Source organism: Podarcis filfolensis, assembly GCF_964270895.1.
Source record: "Podarcis filfolensis genome assembly, chromosome: 1".
Taxonomy (NCBI): domain Eukaryota; kingdom Metazoa; phylum Chordata; class Lepidosauria; order Squamata; family Lacertidae; genus Podarcis; species Podarcis filfolensis.
Genome location: NC_139604.1, coordinates 1,498,638 through 1,517,093, shown reverse-complemented (window position 1 = coordinate 1,517,093; position 18,456 = coordinate 1,498,638). Strand labels below are relative to the sequence as shown.

At 43.3% G+C, this 18,456-nt stretch overlaps 1 protein-coding gene across 5 annotated transcripts in view; it reads left to right on the top strand.

Moving 5' to 3' along the window:
* The window catches only part of ERBB4 (erb-b2 receptor tyrosine kinase 4), a 799,874-nt gene that overhangs the window by 746,241 nt on the left and 35,177 nt on the right, over positions 1-18,456 (top strand). For all 5 annotated transcript variants that reach the window (XM_083626464.1, XM_083626462.1, XM_083626465.1 and 2 more), the window contains 3 exons: positions 4,740-4,895; positions 12,208-12,283; positions 16,088-16,234. In XM_083626464.1, the coding sequence (XP_083482590.1) occupies positions 4,740-4,895; positions 12,208-12,283; positions 16,088-16,234 (379 nt within the window). The remainder of the gene's footprint in view (positions 1-4,739; positions 4,896-12,207; positions 12,284-16,087; positions 16,235-18,456) is intronic.

The following is an 18,456-nucleotide window of genomic DNA, read 5'->3' as shown; positions in this document are numbered from 1 at the left end:
CCAGCTTCTCACTGAAGGTGCACCTCATGCTTACCCTTGAGAATACAGAGCACGTAAGAGAAGGAGGACCTTCCTCTCTATTTCTTCTCCAAGAGTCACAGTCCTCTGCACATCACCTCTGGGAGCAGGCAGTTGTTCAACATTTCTTTCTTGTTTATTTATTTGCGTGTCGAGGTCCCCAAGCCACCCCCCAAATAACTCACAACGCACACTTAATTTTTGTTTAAGGTTTTTGGCATAATTTTGGCCACAACTTTATTTAAATACAAAACCGTGAGTGGTTGTTTAGGCATTGGTTAAGACTATCTGTCCCCCCGCCTGGGGACAGAACTGACTTCCGGGCACCACCGAAAGGCAGTGCGGGAAAACAAGTCGGGGGGAAATGGAGCTGAGTCACAGACCCTCAATTCTCACCCGCATGCTCCCCGAAGGCTTGCCGGCCCTAGCCCCATTCCAGGGATTGGACGAAAAGATGGCAAGCCCCAGGATTCCTTTAACGGAATTCCCTTTCCGCAGCAACCATGGAGGGGCAGGCCCAGCCTATCCTAACCCCTCCTCCACCAATTTATAACCAATGCCTAACCGCAACCTTACAAGTTGTGACGATTTGCTACGCAGTAGGCAAAAACCAAATGGCCCAGCCAATCAGCCAGATGGACAAAATTCCTACTAAGCCCCTGCCCCAACGGCAGACGACCCCATGACAGGCATAGCAAGGTCAATGCAACAACCCCTTACTCAAGGGCGGGTGGGCGGGTGATCCGTTGCACGCAGCAAAGAGAAAGCTCCGGGCTGCGTGCAGAGTATTTAAACATTTTACCCCTCCCACCAAAATTGCAACATAACTTTTACCCCAGCAACCCAGTGAACCAATCACTGCCCCAGGCCATCTTTGGAGACCCTGCCTGGTAACAGAGGGGTGGCTCGGCAGACCCCACCGCAACACGTGCTCTCCATGAAGGAGAACACGCTTTATTAAAAATTGAGCTTCTTATGCTATTATGCAGCAATAGTTTCAATTATTTTGTGCTACACAGCTGATTGCTGTGATTACAGTGGTACCTCAAGTTACAACTGCCTCAGGTTACAAACGCTTCAGGTTACAAACCCCGCTAACCTGGAAGAGTTACCTCAAGCTGAGAACTTTGCCCAGGATGTGAACGGAAATTGTGTGCCGGCGGCGTAATGGCAGCAAGAGGCCCCTTAGCAAAAGCATGCCTCTAGTTAAGAACAGTTTCAGGTTAAGAACAGACCTCCAGAACAAATTAAGTTCTACTGATATTGCTGGTATTTTGGTGTTTTGTTCTGGTTGTGCTTTACGGTTAAGACTAGTTATTGATTATATTCTGAATATAATATTGGGAGTTGCCTATACACATTTTAAATAAATGAATTCTGCTGCATCTCTGTTTTGTGATTGGCAGTAAAGTACACAAGCACTATAGTCACCAGATGTACTATATATTTTAGATTAGTTACAAAATGTGCATGCATGTTTATATGAACTGGCTTCTAGTGGTGTTTCAAACTCGCTGTCCACTATGGTAAATTTCTTTTGCTTTGAGAATATGTCTTCTAGTTCTTAAGTATTTGTTTTCACTCTGTGAAATTCAATTTGCTTACTGTGTTTATGATCCTTATATACAGTTAAATATAAGTACATAATACCATGCCTATCAGGCTTGAAAAGGTCAAATGAAGCATCCGGGAAATATATATCTGAATTCTACATATCCAGAGAGCATCATTAGGTATCCTTCTCTAGCTTCATTTCGTTTTGCCTGATATCGTTTGAGTTTTAATACAAAAAATTATTTTCGGGTATATATTGTGTGTGCTCAGCCACTCACAAAACACCTTAATAGGATGGTGAGAGGAAAAATCAATATGTAGTTTACTGTGACTATCCTTAAGAGGATATAGTGCTAAAGTGCTTACTATCTGCCACGATCCTGCAAAACCAAAACCAAAAACCCAGGAAGCATTTGCTGTGAAGTGTCACCGTGGAACTTAGCAAAGCGAGCCCAGTCTCCTGCTCACTGCAGCTGAGCCATTGGGCTTGTTGGTGTGGGTGGCTTCTCAACTCAGTCTTGGCCTTTCTGAGTGCCCTTAGGGATGCACATCTCATATCCTTGGTCGCATTGCACATTAAGATGGTGGTCAGATTTCTTCCAGCATCACCATTTCACTTCATTTGCTCATTGTGCAATGGGAAAGAGGATCCCCTTTCTTCACACACAGCAAGGAAGGCAAGCTGAGAAAGGAGAGTCTCTCTCTCCCAGTGGTGGGGGGTTATATGTGTTTTGGCCCTGCCCTCTTTGGACCTTGACCCTGTTCACTGCCAATTTGTGGTCTCCAACTACTTTCCCCTGAGAGAATTTTACCCTAGGGAAAAACATTCCACCACCCCTCATGTAAGCCTTTGTGAAGTTAATAAGTACAACTTAAGGTTAATGAGTATTGCCTTCACTGGAAAAGCATATGTATGTGGTGAGGAGTTCAATTTAATTTTGTAAATTCCAGTTCTGCATGCTTGTACAGGAGTTGCTAACTACTACAGTATGTTTTTGGCTGCTTACCCAGCCCCTGTTCCTTTTCCGTCTCACGGGGCTTGCTCTGCATAACGTTTGGGTGAACTGTGGCCTCATTAGGCTGCAGATTCTTCACTCTTTGGGATTTCTATCATGTTAATGCCTGTGCTCGACCCAGGTGCCATCTAAAGCAATCTAGTGTTTTATAGCACTCCCCAGTATATACTGCTCATAATCATTTAACCCTCTGTGATTTATTTGCCTGCCTTTTTATTTTTATGGCTTTAATGTCAGAAACTGTTAATCCTTCAGTGTTCCAGAGCTCTGATGTTTCACAGCCAGCAGCATTGATTTGCAATTGGCAAGAGAGAATGTGCTTGCCTCGGCCAGTTAAAGCCTATTTGAAAACAATGCTGTGTAGTCTGTGTCCAAAGAGGTTTTTTTGTGTGTGGGTCTGCTTCCAAACCTCTTCACTGTCAGCTGCTACAAAATCTATTGTAAATAGTAAAAGCCCCAAAAGGAGCAGTTTGCACAAGACATCCTATATAAATTTCAAAAATGTTCCATTGTGACTTCACCTCCTACATTTCCTAGGTTAAAATCAAATGGTTTTATGGCCCTTGGTATTTTGAGCCATGACACAGCTAAAATTTCCCCATTGTAATGCTCATATAGGCATCTTTGTTTTTTATTAGAATCAATCTTTGGTGATTTTATTACTTTGTTACTTTTAATTTATAACAGCCTTATGAAACAGGGATAGTTTGGCTTCCATATTACAAAATATGCATTGAGAAATGGAATAATAAAATAATATGCTCATAGCTATCTTCTCATTTAGGCCACAGCCTGAGTCAGAAAAATCTGACTGATGTCTCTCATGGTAAATACTACATTGCGCGCGCGCACACACACACACACACACACAGAGAGAGAGAGAGAGAGAGAGACCTTCTGAGGTCCACCATTGTGAAATAGCTACCAATTTCTAGGAGCAACTTTATTAGGAGACCAGTAAAACTGCACATTAAAATATTGTCCCTGATGGCGGTTTCACTACAGGACCAATTTGCTAATGAGCAGAAGGGACTTTTTCATAAAGACCAATTTAAATTTCTTCCTGCCCATATGGTATCTGTGCACTCTGGAAAACCATCGGAACCATTCCAGATACAGCCTTGTTACTAATAGGTTTTGCTCTAAGCATAAAACAAACACCAAGTCTGACAGCCCAAAGCTAGGGCCAAACCAATCTATTTTTATTCAGCATGGTGCCATTTCCTGCGTCACTGGAAAAATTAATGGACCTAACTTAGTCGTGGCCATTCATCCAGAAACAGAGTGCTCTCAAAATAACCATGTGAGCATGCCATATTTTATCAGAAATAGTCAGTGGAATACTTCATACAAAACTGGAAGAAGGGAAGTTGGGGATCCTGCATGGTGTCCTCAGAGAGACGGTTAACTTAATGCATAAGGGCTCTAGCAGCTCACCTTGACGAAAAAGTGGGGAATATGAAAAGGATGATGGCCACCTTGGCAGGACCTTTGCTTCAATGCTGACACATTTCAGGCATGCCTGTTTTCGAGATCAGCTGCCTGAGCTCGTAAGTATAGTCAAAGAACTCCTGAAATAGAAAGATATCATATACAAACCCATATGCTTTTATATGGGCATCTCGCAGCTCCTTTGTTTTGTATACATCAATGTTACCTGTCCCTGTTTTATGTCTGTAAAGAAAAAAATACTGTAATTTAGAATCCCAATAGAAATGATGATGTGGGGGAGAGAAATATAAAATATCTACAAAATCTAAGTCCTAATTGCAAAACTTAGCAGTTTGTGAAGGGAAACACAGATTACTGATGGGCAAATCCATCTATTTCTGGTCTGTGCCACTTTATCCATAATTATGTTCCTTTCTAAAAAAAATCTCAAAATAGCATTTAATGCATATTTCATGTGTATTTTGTCTCAATTTACATATTACGTATGTAATAAACATATTACGTATGTTTAAACTGCTGAGAACTGTGCCACAATATTCAGAGACGGGTAGAATCAGGAGAGGCAGCTACTGCAAGTTCTGATCCACACATTAGTCCAAGAGCTGGGTATGTTTCTAAGGTGCATGTTGTGCAAATGTTTTACAAAAGCAGGACTTTAAAAACTGTTTTCAATTTTAAAAAAACCTTTTTGCTTCTTAGGGAATGATGTACCTGGAAGAGAGGCGATTGGTTCACAGAGACTTGGCAGCCAGGAATGTCTTAGTGAAATCACCAAACCATGTGAAGATCACAGACTTTGGCTTGGCCAGGCTACTGGAAGGGGATGAGAAAGAGTACAGTGCTGATGGAGGAAAGGTGGGTGTTGGCTTAAATCCAGGATTTGTTGGGGTTTTTTTGCAAAAAAATTATTAGTTTTTACAATATCAACGACAAATAAAAACACAAAACAAACAAAACATAACAAACATAAATCATACCCTTATTGAAAATAACAGTTATTTACTTTGTAAAACGACTTCCTCGTTTCCCCTTAGTTGAATTTCATTGCATATCCTTATAACGGTTTTCCAAATCCCAATTTTGATACCCTTTAAATTAAACATTAACATCTTTAAATCTTCTCCTTCTTGTATTAAACATATTATTTTATCAGTTAACATAAATACAATCCTAAGCCGATTAAGTATCTGGACACTATTTCCAGTTATTTTAGCTTAACAAATTTAGCTAAATAATCATTAAATTTCTTCCATCTTCGTGGTATTCCTTCGTGGTATTCCTCCTCCTTCTGGTCGCGGACTCTTCCAGTTAGATCGGCTAGCTCCATAAAGTCCATCATCTTCATCTGCCATTCTTCTACTGTTGGTAATTCTTGAGTTTTCCACTTTTTAGCTAACAAAATACGAGCCGCAGTTGTGGCATACAAAAATAGATTAACATCTTTCTTGGGCAATTCCGAACCTGTTATTCCAAGAAGAAAGGCCTCTGGTTTCTTTATAAATGAATCATAGAATCATAGAGTTGGAAGAGACCACAAGGGCCATTGAGTCCAACCCCCTGCCAAGCAGGAAACACCATCAGAGCACTCCTGACATATGGTTGTCAAGCCTCTGCTTAAAGACCTCCAAAGAAGGAGACTCCACCACACTCCTTGGCAGCAAATTCCACTGTCGAACAGCTCTTACTGTCAGGAAGTTCTTCCTAATGTTTAGGTGGAATCTTCTTTCTTGTCGTTTGGATCCATTGCTCCGTGTCCGCTTCTCTGGAGCAGCAGAAAACAACCTTTCTCCCTCCTCTATGTGACATCCTTTTATATATTTGAACATGGCTATCATATCACCCCTTAACCTCCTCTTCTCCAGGCTAAACATGCCCAGCTCCCTTAGCCGTTCCTCATAAGGCATCGTTTCCAGGCCTTTGACCATTTTGGTTGCCCTCCTCTGGACACGTTCCAGTTTGTCAGTGTCCTTCTTGAACTGTGGTGCCCAGAACTGGACACAGTACTCCAGGTGAGGTCTGACCAGAGCAGAATACAGTGGCACTATTACTTCCCTTGATCTAGATGCTATACTCCTATTGATGCAGCCCAGAATTGCATTGGCTTTTTTAGCTGCCGCGTCACACTGTTGGCTCATGTCAAGTTTGTGGTCAACCAAGACTCCTAGATCCTTTTCACATGTAGTGCTCTCAAGCCAGGTGTCACCCATCTTGTATTTGTGCCTCTCATTTTTTTTGCCCAAGTGTAATACTTTACATTTCTCCCTGTTAAAATTCATCTTGTTTGTTTTGGCCCAGTTCTCTAATCTGTCAAGGTCGTTTTGAAGTGTGATCCTGTCCTCTGGGGTGTTAGCCACCCCTCCCAGTTTGGTGTCATCTGCAAATTTGATCAGGATGCCCTTGAGTCCATCATCCAAGTCGTTGATAAAGATGTTGAATAAGACCGGGCCCAAGACAGAACCCTGTGGCACCCCACTAGTCACTCTTCTCCAGGATGAAGAGGAACCATTGATGAGCACCCTTTGGGTTCGGTCAGTCAGCCAGTTACAAATCCACTGAGTGGTAGCATAGTCAAGACCACATTTTACCAGCTTCTTTACAAGAATATCATGGGGCACCTTGTCAAATGCCTTGCTGAAATCAAGGTAGGCTACATCCACTGCGTTCCCTTCATCTACCAAGCATGTAATTCTGTCAAAAAACGAGATCAGGTTCGTCTGACATGACTTATTTTTCAGAAATCCATGCTGACTATTGGTGATCACAGCATTCCTTTCTAGGTGCTCACAGACTGTTTGCTTAATGATCTGCTCCAGAATCTTCCCTGGTATTGATGTCAGACTGACTGGGCGGTAATTATTTGGGTCCTCTCTTTTCCCCTTTTTGAAAATAGGGACAACATTTGCCCTCCTCCAGTCTGCCGGGACTTCGCCTGTTCTCCAGGAATTCTCAAAGATGACTGCCAGCGGTTCTGAAATCACATCTGTCAGTTCTTTTAATACTCTTGGATGCAGTTCATCGGGCCCTGGAGACTTGAATACATCTAAACTAGCCAAGTATTCTTGTACTATCTCCTTAGTTATTCTGGGCTGTGTTTCCTCTGCTGAATCATTTGCTCCAAATTCTTCAGGTCGGGCATTGTTTTCTTTATCGGAGAAGACTGAGGCAAAGAAGGCATTGAGGAGTTCAGCCCTTTCTGTGTCCCCTGTTTGCATTTCACCATCTTCTCCTCTGAGTGACCCCACTGTTTCTTTGTTCTTCCTTTTGCTATGAACATACCCATAAAAGCCTTTTTTGTTGCTTTTAACCTCTCTAGCAAGTATGAGTTCATTCTGTGCTTTAGCTTTTCTGACTTTGTGTCTACACGTGCTGGCTATTTGTTTGAATTCCTCTTTGGTGGTTTCCCCCCTTTTCCATTTTTTGTACACATCCTTTTTTAATCTTAACTCAGTTAAAAGTTCTTTAGATAGCCACCCTGGCTTCTTTAGGCACCTTCCATGTTTCCGTCTCATTGGTATTGCCTGAAGTTGTGCTTTTACTATCTCCCTCTTAACAAACTCCCAGCCATCATGAACTCCCTTTCCTTTTAGTATTACTGTCCATGGGATCTCACCCAGCACTTCCCTAAGTTTTATGAAGTTGGCTTTCTTAAAGTCGAGAAATTGAGTCCTAGTATGCTTGGCTGCTCCTTTCCGCTGTATAGTAAACTTCAGAAGAGCATGATCACTCGTGCCTAATGATCCTTCCACTTCTACCCCACTAACCAGGTCATCAACATTGGTTAGGACCAGATCTAAAATGGCTGTTCCTCTTGTTGCTTCTCCCACTTTCTGGACAATGAAGTTGTCTGCAAGGCCAGTGAGGAATCTGTTTGACCTTATGCTCTTGGCTGAGTTTGACATCCAACAAATATCCGGGTATTTGAAGTCCCCCGTTACTACTATCTCCCTTCCTTTTGCATGCTTGGCCATCTGTTCCAGGAAGGCATCATCTATGTCCTCCGCTTGGCTTGGGCATCTATAGTAAACTCCCACAATGAGGTCACTGTTATTCTTCTCTCCCTTAATTTTGACCCAAATGCTCTCACTTTGGCTTTGAGGTTCTAAATCTTGGATCTCTTCACAGGTATACACATCCCTGACATATAACGCCACTCCTCCTCCTTTCTTGTCTGGTCTGTTTCTCTGAAATAGATTGTATCCCTCCATTATTACATTCCAATCGTGGGACTTATCCCACCAGGTTTCAGTGATGCCTATTATGTCATATTTAGTTTGCTGTACCAAGAGCTCAAGCTCATCTTGTTTATTTCCCATGCTTTGCGCATTAGTGTACAGACATTGAAGTCCATTAATCATTCCCCCGTGTCTCTTATTTAAGGATTTTTTCCTCCCACCACTAGGTCTGCGTGCTGTTTGCTCCATTCGGTCTATGACATTTGGATGATCATCTTCATCAATTGATAGACTCCTACCTTCAGGAGCACTGTCTCCCTCCCCCACATTAGTCAGTTTAAAGCCCTCCTGATGAGGTTTCTGAGATTTTTGGCAAAAACATTCCTCCCAACCGTTGTGAGGTGCAGCCCATAGCTTGCCAGAAGTCCATCTTCAAGAAACTGCATTCCGTGATCTAAGAATCCAAACCGTTCCTGTTTACACCATTTGCGAAGCCAGCTGTTCACTTCCACTATTTTCCCCTCTCTCCCTGGGCCACGTCGTTCAACTGGGAGGACAGATGAGATGACAATTTGTGCATTTAATTGCTTCAATTTCCTGCCCAGAGCCTCATAATCTCTTTTGATCTTCTGGAGGCTATTGCTTGCAGTGTCATTGGTTCCCACATGAACCAAGAGGAAGGGGTATTTGTCAGTGGGTTTTATGATTCCTTGCAGTCGTTCAGTTACATCTTGGATCTTAGCCCCGGGGAGACAGCACACTTCCCGAGACATCTTGTCAGGCCCACAGATCACTGCTTCTGTTCCCCTCAGTAGGGAATCCCCTATCACCACTACACGCCTCCTCTTAGGTCTGGTCGGGGTTCTTCCGTGAGCTGTCCGTTCCAAGGTCGCCTGCACATTCCCTGAGGGCTGACGTTGCTGCTCATCTTCATATACCTGATCGACTGTAATGAGGGAGAGATCCTCAAATGGAGTCTGCTCTTCGTCTTCCATGCTAGGGGAGAGGACCTCAAAGCGATTGTGTATTTCTAAACAATCAGAGTGAACCCTGGGCCTCCTACTTCTTTGAGTCACGTTTCTCCATATATCTGGCTCCTGTGTTGGTGAACTAGCCTCCTTCTCAGGGGAGTCCCCTGTCTCCTCCTTGGTGGAGACGGTGTGCTCTGTTGCTTCCAAGAAGAGCTCCAGCTCTCTAATTCTTTGGAGCGTAGCTACACGTTCCTCCAGTTGCTAGACTTTGTCTTTTAAGAGGGCAATCAACATGCAATTGCTGCAGGTAAAGCTGCCTGCAACCTTTGGCAAGATGGCAAACATTGCGCAGGAACCACAGGCGACTGCAGCTGTTCCCTCACCCTCCATCTTGAGAACGTGTCGTTGGGGCTGACTACAGCGGTCCTCCATCATAAAAAGCGTGAAGACAGGATAAATAAATCCCCCCAAAAAATACCTAGGTCTCCCCCAACAAACGTTTAAGACTAGCTCCCCTAAATCTAAAACATGGATCAAACTGCGCGCGCCACTAGGCGCGCGCCGCTGCCCTGCAAGCTCTGATAAGCTCCTCCCACAGCTAATCACCAACCTCAACAGAAACCCTGCCCCCTCTGACCTTTGCACAGAGAGAGCAGCTAATCAGCCACAAGAAACTCACACAAGAAAACCCTTTTTGCTCCTTCTTCAGCTGCTGCCCTACAAGCTCTGATAAGCTCCTCCCCCAGCTAATCACCTACTTCAACAGAAGCCCTGCCACCTCTGACCTTTGCACAGGGAGAGCAGCTAATCAGCCACAAGAAACACGCACAAGAAAACCCTTTTTTTTTTGTATATTTCAACATTTTTTTCAATTCATTATAAATCTTTTCCCAGAAGTCTTTCACCTTGGGGCAGGTCCACCACATATGAAAGAATGTTCCTTCCTTTTCTTTACATTTCCAACATGTATTATCACAATTATGATACATCTTTGCTAGTTTTACAGGAGTCAAATACCATCTATACATCATCTTCATAATATTTTCCTTTAACAAAGTACATGCAGTGAACTTAACCCCTTTCTTCCACAATCTTTCCTAGTCCTCAAACATTATATTATGTCCTAAATCTCTTGCCCAATCTATCATCACCGATTTAACTTGTGGATTAAATCCAGGATTTGAAAGGGCCTTGATCCTAAGCCTGTTTCTTGATAAACCTTTGGGGAAGGTGAGTTTCATGGCTCCCATCTTGATACCAGGGCTGCCCATCCATGAGACAAGGTGAGACAACATCCTCAGGTGGCAAGATCCACAGAGGCAGCAGATCCAGTCTCTAAGCAATGCATTGCCAGATTCCACAGTGGCAGTGACAGTTGCATCGCGCTCCTTGGAGGTTGGATCTGCCCCCTCCTTGGCAGTGCCCCCCATGCCACCTGTTAGCGAATAGGTGCTACTGGTCTCCTCCCACCCCTAGGGAGGAAATGATGGGAGCTGCTCTGTGGGGTCTCCTGGGCTCTGTACCCACCTCATGTGATTCAGAGCAGGGGCCACCCCAGTGATGGGCTTTAATTCCCACGTCAACCGTTGGGTAAGGTTGATTTGACTCCTCCACCTGTTCCTGATATAGATCTTCACTCACCACTTCTACACTAGTGAGGGGGTACCATTTTGTGACTTGCCTCGGGTGCTAAAATGTCTTGGTCTGGTCCTGATTGCTACCATTATAAAACTGAGGAACCACAACTGTTTCATAGTATTGTGTTGTAGGGATGCCATAGTAATCCAATATTACAAAGACAATTATCGCATACCTTGCTTGCGTCCAATTCATTTCAATTTACTTTTCATTGGGAAAACCAATTATTGGTGGCAGGGCATGCAAATGAGGGTGACTAGACATGCAAATTCTTCTGCAAGCTGAGTTGGAGTGAAGAAAAGAGTGGCTAAGAAGCTACAGAAACTCCTAAACAAGCTTGTCGCTGGTGGTGGAAACACTTTGCGCAAACTGATTGGATGTTTGAGTTACTATGGAACCAGCAGTTCAGTACATATCCCATTGAAAGTATGGAATAGCTAAATGGTACCCATTTTGCAATGCTTGTTCCTGCCAATGCACATCTGATTTATGGCCATGGTTCCTGAAAGCAAATATTTCCTTCATGGAGGCAGGAACAGAAAGGTAGAACACTTCCTAGAAGTAAAGGGATGGGCTTTGCACAACTCCTATTCCAGTGAATTCCCATCATCTACTGTGGGATTTAAAAATGTTTCTCCTCCATTGTTAATTTTCTGGAAGAAAAATGCAGATAGTTTTAGACAGTCCACTCGGGGATTTTTATATATGTTTTCCCTACAAATCTGCACTTCAGCTCACAATAAACAGCCAGATTTCCTTATGGCAGCACTTGAGACCCAAGGCACTGTTAAAGAGAGAAAGAACATTCAGACAATGAATAGAGCTATAATTAGATTGTAACTGATAATGTAAACCGTTAGCATATGTTTATTTTCTGAGGCTCACCATTGAGCAAGGCCAAATGATGCTCCTGAAATCATTTGCGGCGGAGGAAGAGGAGTGTTTGGGGAGCGTACCGCCCCCGGCAGCACAATCCCAGTGGGGTGCCATCACGGCTGCCCCCCGCCCACGCGGGGTGCCACACCTCTGCAGGTGGCGGACCACACCCCTAGGATGCCCGCCCCGCCCCCAGGACGTGCGCCAGCCCTGCCCCCTGGCAGAGCAGAGCAACACTGAGCGCCACCGCCAATTGCTGAGCGAGGAGGGACAAGGCAGGGGGAGGTCAGTACAGTGCCGGCACAGTAGCAGGAAAGCGCCTGGACCAGGATGAGCTCCCTCCTCTTCTCCCCTCCCTGTCTCGGTAAGCACCAGTGATGCTCAGCACTGGGAAGCCAGATGAGAACCCACCGACCACAGCTGCCTGTAATGTGAACTGAAAACCCAGGTTTGGGGCAAATGTCCTTTTCTACACTAATTGCTTTTGCTTGCTTTCTTTTGTCACCCTAGATGCCAATTAAGTGGATGGCTCTTGAGTGTATACATTACAGGAAGTTCACACATCAGACTGACGTTTGGAGCTATGGTAAAACAAAAGCCTATTTGTTTAATTCATTACTTTGTATCTACGCATGGAGCTCTTCTAACCTGTTTCTGACATTTAACTTTAGTACAAAGGAGGAGGAAATTCAGTGGCTGGACTCTGAGCTTCATGTAGAAGCCTCAGGGCCTGACTACATGTTCCCTTAAGGAAGCAAGTAGCAATTAGGTTGTGGCTTTTTGAAAATTAAATACCAGGCATGAAGGAACATTGCTATCAGCACCACTTGGTAACATATCCCACCTCTACCATGCACAGCAGTGAGCTTTTTGGGGGGCGGATATCAAATTGCCACCAATGGGAACTTTCCATGGCAAAAAGCTAATTGCCATATGGAAGGAGAAATGTTTATTTAGGCTGCAGCTGAGGAGGGAAGGCTTTAACCTCCCCTCCCCACAGGTGTGGTGCTGGTAGCAAGCTCCCTCTCTGCACACCTGGCATTAATTTTTAAAAAACTTCATTAACTTAATATTCAGCTAGGGCATCAGCTTGGAGGTCTGGTCTTTCCTGTCTTCCAGCAGGTGAGAATGACTTCTGCTTGAGACGCCAAAGAACTATATTTGAGAGCCGCTGCTGCAAGTTAGGACTCTTGCTCCTACCTAGCTAGATATGCTATAAAGCGAGTCCTTGCCCTAAGCTTTGTTCCACACTTCCTCATCTGTTGGTTCTCTTCAAAAAGAAAAATCTGAATAGAGTTGTTAAGTTGTTTCTGTGAAATATTCCAGACTGTAATGCTACCTTCACTGGTGTAAGCAGCAGCTTAGTAGCAGTGGGGCACATCATAAAAAACAGTTCTTTTCTGCTTAGCTTAAGATATATAGAAAAAATGCTGGGGGCCATAGTTTTCAACACTCCTTAGAAAAGCTAAGTTGAAAAGCTGTGAATGTTTCTGGGTGTTGTTGTTTTTTTAAAAAAATAAATGGCTGATGGGAATTTTTGTACCATAAAAGGAAATTTATTATAACACAGAACAAATAAAGTGAGAGGGAGGATTAAACTGATAGGTAAGCAGACTGATCATTATGGGATCCATTTGTACTTCCCAAATAACCTTACCATTTGTAAGAAAGGTCGAGCGCATGAGGAATCTCTGAAATCCATAAACAGGGAATTAGTGTAATTTAGTTAATTGGAATATCAAGCTCAATTCATTGGCACCTGTCTGGCTGTTTGCCTCCTGAGCTCTTCCAGCTGCTGCTGGAATGATTCCCTGCCCCTTTGATAGTGGAACCAGAGAGAATGAAGCCTGCAGGAAGCAATTAAAATAAACTTGGTCATCACTTGCTCTTGCAAAAGGTATTTGCAACAACAGTAGTACAATCACTCGTGTGGTACTAGCTGAAATCTTATTAGGATGTGATAGCAAAATATGGTATTTGGCTCTTCAAACTGGCTACCTTTATTTTCTCTTGAGCTAAGAAAAAAAATGGACATTGGGATTTTATATACAAAGACATCCAATGGCCTCTTTTGTGATATATGCCTCTAGTTAGCAAAATAGCTGTGTTCTCTGGGAAGGATTAACAACATTACAGAGAAAGACCTCAGCTCTGGAACCTTTGATGTAAAGCAGGAGGTCTCAGGTGGGCAGCCATACCCAATGCATCTTTACTCAGAAGTTAAGTCCCAGTAAATTCACTGAAACTTACAGCCAGCTAAATATGCGCATGACAGCATCTGTAACCCTATGGTCTCTTATATGTGATACACTTTTTTGTTGTAATGACTTGAATGTGCTTAATAGTGTGTAATGGCTAGTTTCCTATTTCTAAATGCATTGAGTTTTAGATTTACTTCCAGTTGCAGTGTTTTAGTCCATATCGTTCTCATTTTTCTAACCTAGTAAGATTTGCATGCATACATGTATCTTTAATTTTGATGACGATGTCAGTCAGTCAAAGAACAGCAGCCCAGAGGAAGCGTGAGGCTGAACTCAGTGGTTGCTCCACTGCTGCAAGTGAAGCCCTGCTGCTCTTCTGCTGCCCAGCTGGGGTGGGATGTTTGTGCGTGATTTCCACTCTGCCAGCTCCACATGGCACCCCAGAGATACCTGGATCCGATGCTGAAATGTGTGGCTAGAGGGGGGGGGGACGCCACATGTTTGCACTCTATGCGCTATCAATAGTTGCGTTACCTGCCCCTCTCCAGGCTGGAAGTAACAACCTGCAAGATATGATTACCACACTGGAGGCATATTTTAAATGACCTTTAAAATAAAAGAATTAAAAAAGACCAAATAAGGAAGCTGCTGGGACAAGAGAGTAGTTTTGATATTAAACTAGGTCTTTGGGGATAAAAAAAAGTTACTTGTGGCTTTGTGTGTGTTATTTATCTTCTTTCCCAGCTGAAAGAGAATAATAATAATAATAATTTTGAAGACATTTGAAAATAGTGTCCCAGTTATAAAAACATTGCACTGCCATAAATCATAAGGCATTTCTAAATATATATGATATAGACATGCATCACACACTGTCACTGATTTTGAGTGACATGAAACATAAAAATAGTATAACTTTTTTGCTTTTGGGGTAAGTTAGAGAAAATTTGCTATTTTAGAAAATAGGTTTTTCTCTCTCTTCACAATAGAAGTTTCTTTGGTGTAGGGTGGCATTTTTATTTTTTTTTACTTTTCCACATTTTAAAATATTGACGTAATTTTTAAACTCCACCCCTGCAAATCATTCTAAATATTTTCCCCTTGCTGATACGCAGTATTCTTCCCTTAAGTCCCAGGTTCTTAAATGATGAAAATATCAAGTAATATTCCTTTGGATCTGCTGAGGATTATAACAGCAAACTGTAGGATCTCTTCTTTGGTCTTGTTTTTCCCCTGGGGTTTCCCCCCAACTTTTATATACATTATCTTTTATGCATTCAGGGAACGTGTTTCAGCTTTGAACCAGGGCTGAGGGACCTGTGGGCTCTCCAGAAGTTGTCAGCCCAAACGCCCATCATCCCCTGCTATTGGCTGTGCTGCCTGGAGGCAGCTGATGCCTGTTGGAGTCCAACAACTTTTTGTATACCAAAGGACCATGCAGCCATTAGTAGTCCATCCAGCTCACTATTGACACACTGCCTGCAGCAGTTCTCCAGGGTGTCGCACAAGGGACAATCCTAGCCCTACCTGGAGGCTCCTGGGCTTGAACCTGCGACCTTTTGAATGCAAAACAGATGCTCTATCTCCATCAAGTCACATTTCAGTCAGGGTACCACAGGATTCCTATTTCTGCCTTAAACTGGAATAAAAACAGATTAAAGGGTGGAATAAAAACAGCTAAAAAAATACACTTTGGCCACAGTCCCCCGAGGAGCTACTCAAGATCCTAACTATTCATTCAAGGAGGCTTCGTCAAGACAACTTTCTTGTAGATTGACCCCAGCAACAATAGGAGAACAGAATGCTGGGATTTCTTCACAAATCCTTTTTGTATCAGTGAAAACTGCTTTTCTCAGTTTGCCATATGAAATGCTGGAAGTCCACCTGATCCAGTGTGTGATTGTGGGCAGGAGGAGCACCAGTGCTCACAGAGAGCTCCATTTCCTTGCACAGGAGCATCCTCTACCATGGCGCAGGGCAGGAGGTGGCAGTGGTGCTTAAACACGTGTGGAGGGACACTGGTATTGCATTTTCTCTAATAGGCCTCATGAAGGAGCTCTGCGTTGCATGTTCCTAAAACAAGACCGCACATGAACTGGTGCAAATCCCACTATAACCAGATAAATGATTCCTAATGTGTGTTTCAAGTATGCATTCATTAAAATGTGACCATTGCTTTTCTGTTTTAGGTGTCACCATTTGGGAGCTTATGACCTTCGGTGGAAAGCCCTATGATGGCATCCCAACAAGAGAAATCCCTGACTTGCTAGAGAAAGGGGAGCGCTTGCCACAACCTCCGATCTGCACCATTGATGTTTACATGGTGATGGTGAAATGTGAGTATTTCTCATTTGGCTGTAGCTCTGTGCGGATGAGCTGTATTGAAGCATTGGTCTGCCACAGCTTGCATTCATTAATGTCGTGAGTCCTCTGTAATACCGCTTGCCGTTTTGAAGCATTATATTCAGGAGGCTACATCAATTATGTCTAAATATTACACACAAGCCTCACACTTGTGAAGGATGTGAGTCTGATGGAATACGCTTGCATTAGCTTGGATTCTTATTGCCAGCAGATAGTATCAGACATTATTGCTGTGAAGTCAAAATTGTAGCAGACAAATTGCTGTCATTTCCATAACAATTGATTTGTTAGATGATAGCATTTCACGTAATTACGGTACCCAGGTAGTCACCTATTAAAGGTTCTAAAGGGGTGAAAGTTGACTCTAAATGACATAGTGAATAAGAAATAAAATCCAGTGTGTTTTATTAAAAAAAACTTGGATTAATATGAAAAGACTGAGCTTTTGGGAGGAAATGTTCCAGTGTGAAGAGGCACTGATATTTTAGTTGCTAAATATGCATCTTTAAGGGCAGGGGGGAGAGAAGAGTTAGGCAAGAATCCCGAGCAAATCATTATTATTTGTGCTATTTGCAACTGGATGTTCACCAACACATCTCCCCCCTCTCCCAATGTGCACATGCTAGAAAGTGTGACCCTGAAGCTCAAGCTTCTAATTTAAAAAGAATTAGGAAAGTCTCTGTGGTGTTTCTGACTTAATTTAAATGAGATTAACACACAGCCATTTCCTCCACGTGGGGTTTGGTGCTCGTGTGTACAGATGAAAACATTAAACTAAGAGTATGAAGAAGCTAATCCTGCTAACCACTTGAGCTGACAGGCTGCTGCAGCAGCACACAAGAGCTTTGTTGGGGAAGGCCAGGAATCATGCCAAGTTCAGCATCACCAAAGAATCCCAGGGAGGGAACTGTGCCATTGCTGGTGGATGCTCAGTCCCCAACTTGTTGAGTCATGGCTTCCTTCCTTCTGCAACGGCATGCAAGGTAAACAAAATTAGCATTCCGAGTACTTAATTGCAGAGGATGATGACCTCATGACAAGACTTTAGGACATGAGGCAAAACCATTGTTGAGGGCACGTAAACCAGAAGCCAACCTGAAGTCCTTCCTATATATGCGTAGCTACATCACAATCATGCTCAACCACCAGAAGTCTAGCTGTAGCAGTTAAGGTTGGAGAAATATTTACGCATAATCACTTACTGTGTTGTTGTTTTCTATAGAAGCCTGGTTGGTTTTAAGGACTCCAAGGTCCTCCTCACAGAATTCATGCTTGAAAAGTGCATTATCTGGTTTGGTTGGGAAGTTTTGCTCCTTTGTATTTTAATTGGCTGGTTTAGGATGTACGTATATGTGGTCCCCTGGGAAGAGATTACACATGTTCTGAATTGCATCACACTTTTGAAGTCTCAGTCACAGGTATCAGAACGGTGGTTTCCTCCCCTTTGAGGCTTGACATACAGGCCTGGTTGTCATGGAAGCAATTAACTTTTTTTTCTCTGCGCTGCACCAGTTCAGACTGCAGGTGGAGATCCACATGCATGCTCCTCCCTGCAATATACTTCCCTTCTCATAGAATACTTTCTCTTGCTTTTCTGGTGTTCTTTGGTCAGGGAATTACCATATTTCGTATGGAGGAGCGTTCATGCAAGAGTCCTCACTTGCAATTTGAAGTGGAACAAGGCAGGCTCAAGTTAACCACCTCAGGGGGATACAGACCAGAACCTCAGACCTGTAGTTGTGCAGGCTGGTTCACATGTGTGTCTGCACATTTCCTCTATGTGTAGTGAGATGCTTGTTACATGTGGTGAATAGTTTATGACCCCAGAGCCATATGTATATATCCTGCTTATGTGATCCACTCACCCGTCTATTGAGGGAGATGAAATGCAGGGCAGGATCAGTGCATATACAGGCAAGCACATACCAGCTCTGCAGTTTGCCTTATGCCTTAACGTGGGGGAAGGGTGCAAGCACACTAGAATCTCATACTAGGGCCATATGTGAGCCAGCTCATGATCTCTGGATGTGATTCTACACTGGAAACCATTTGGCAAGATTCTCAAAGCTAATGTGGTGTTGTCCTAGTCTCATCCTGAGTTGTACGTACAACTTCATCACTAGCAGTCAGGTGTCACTCACAGGTTCTAGGTATTTAAATGGGGAAGAGTGGAGGTTTCAACAGATAAGACCCA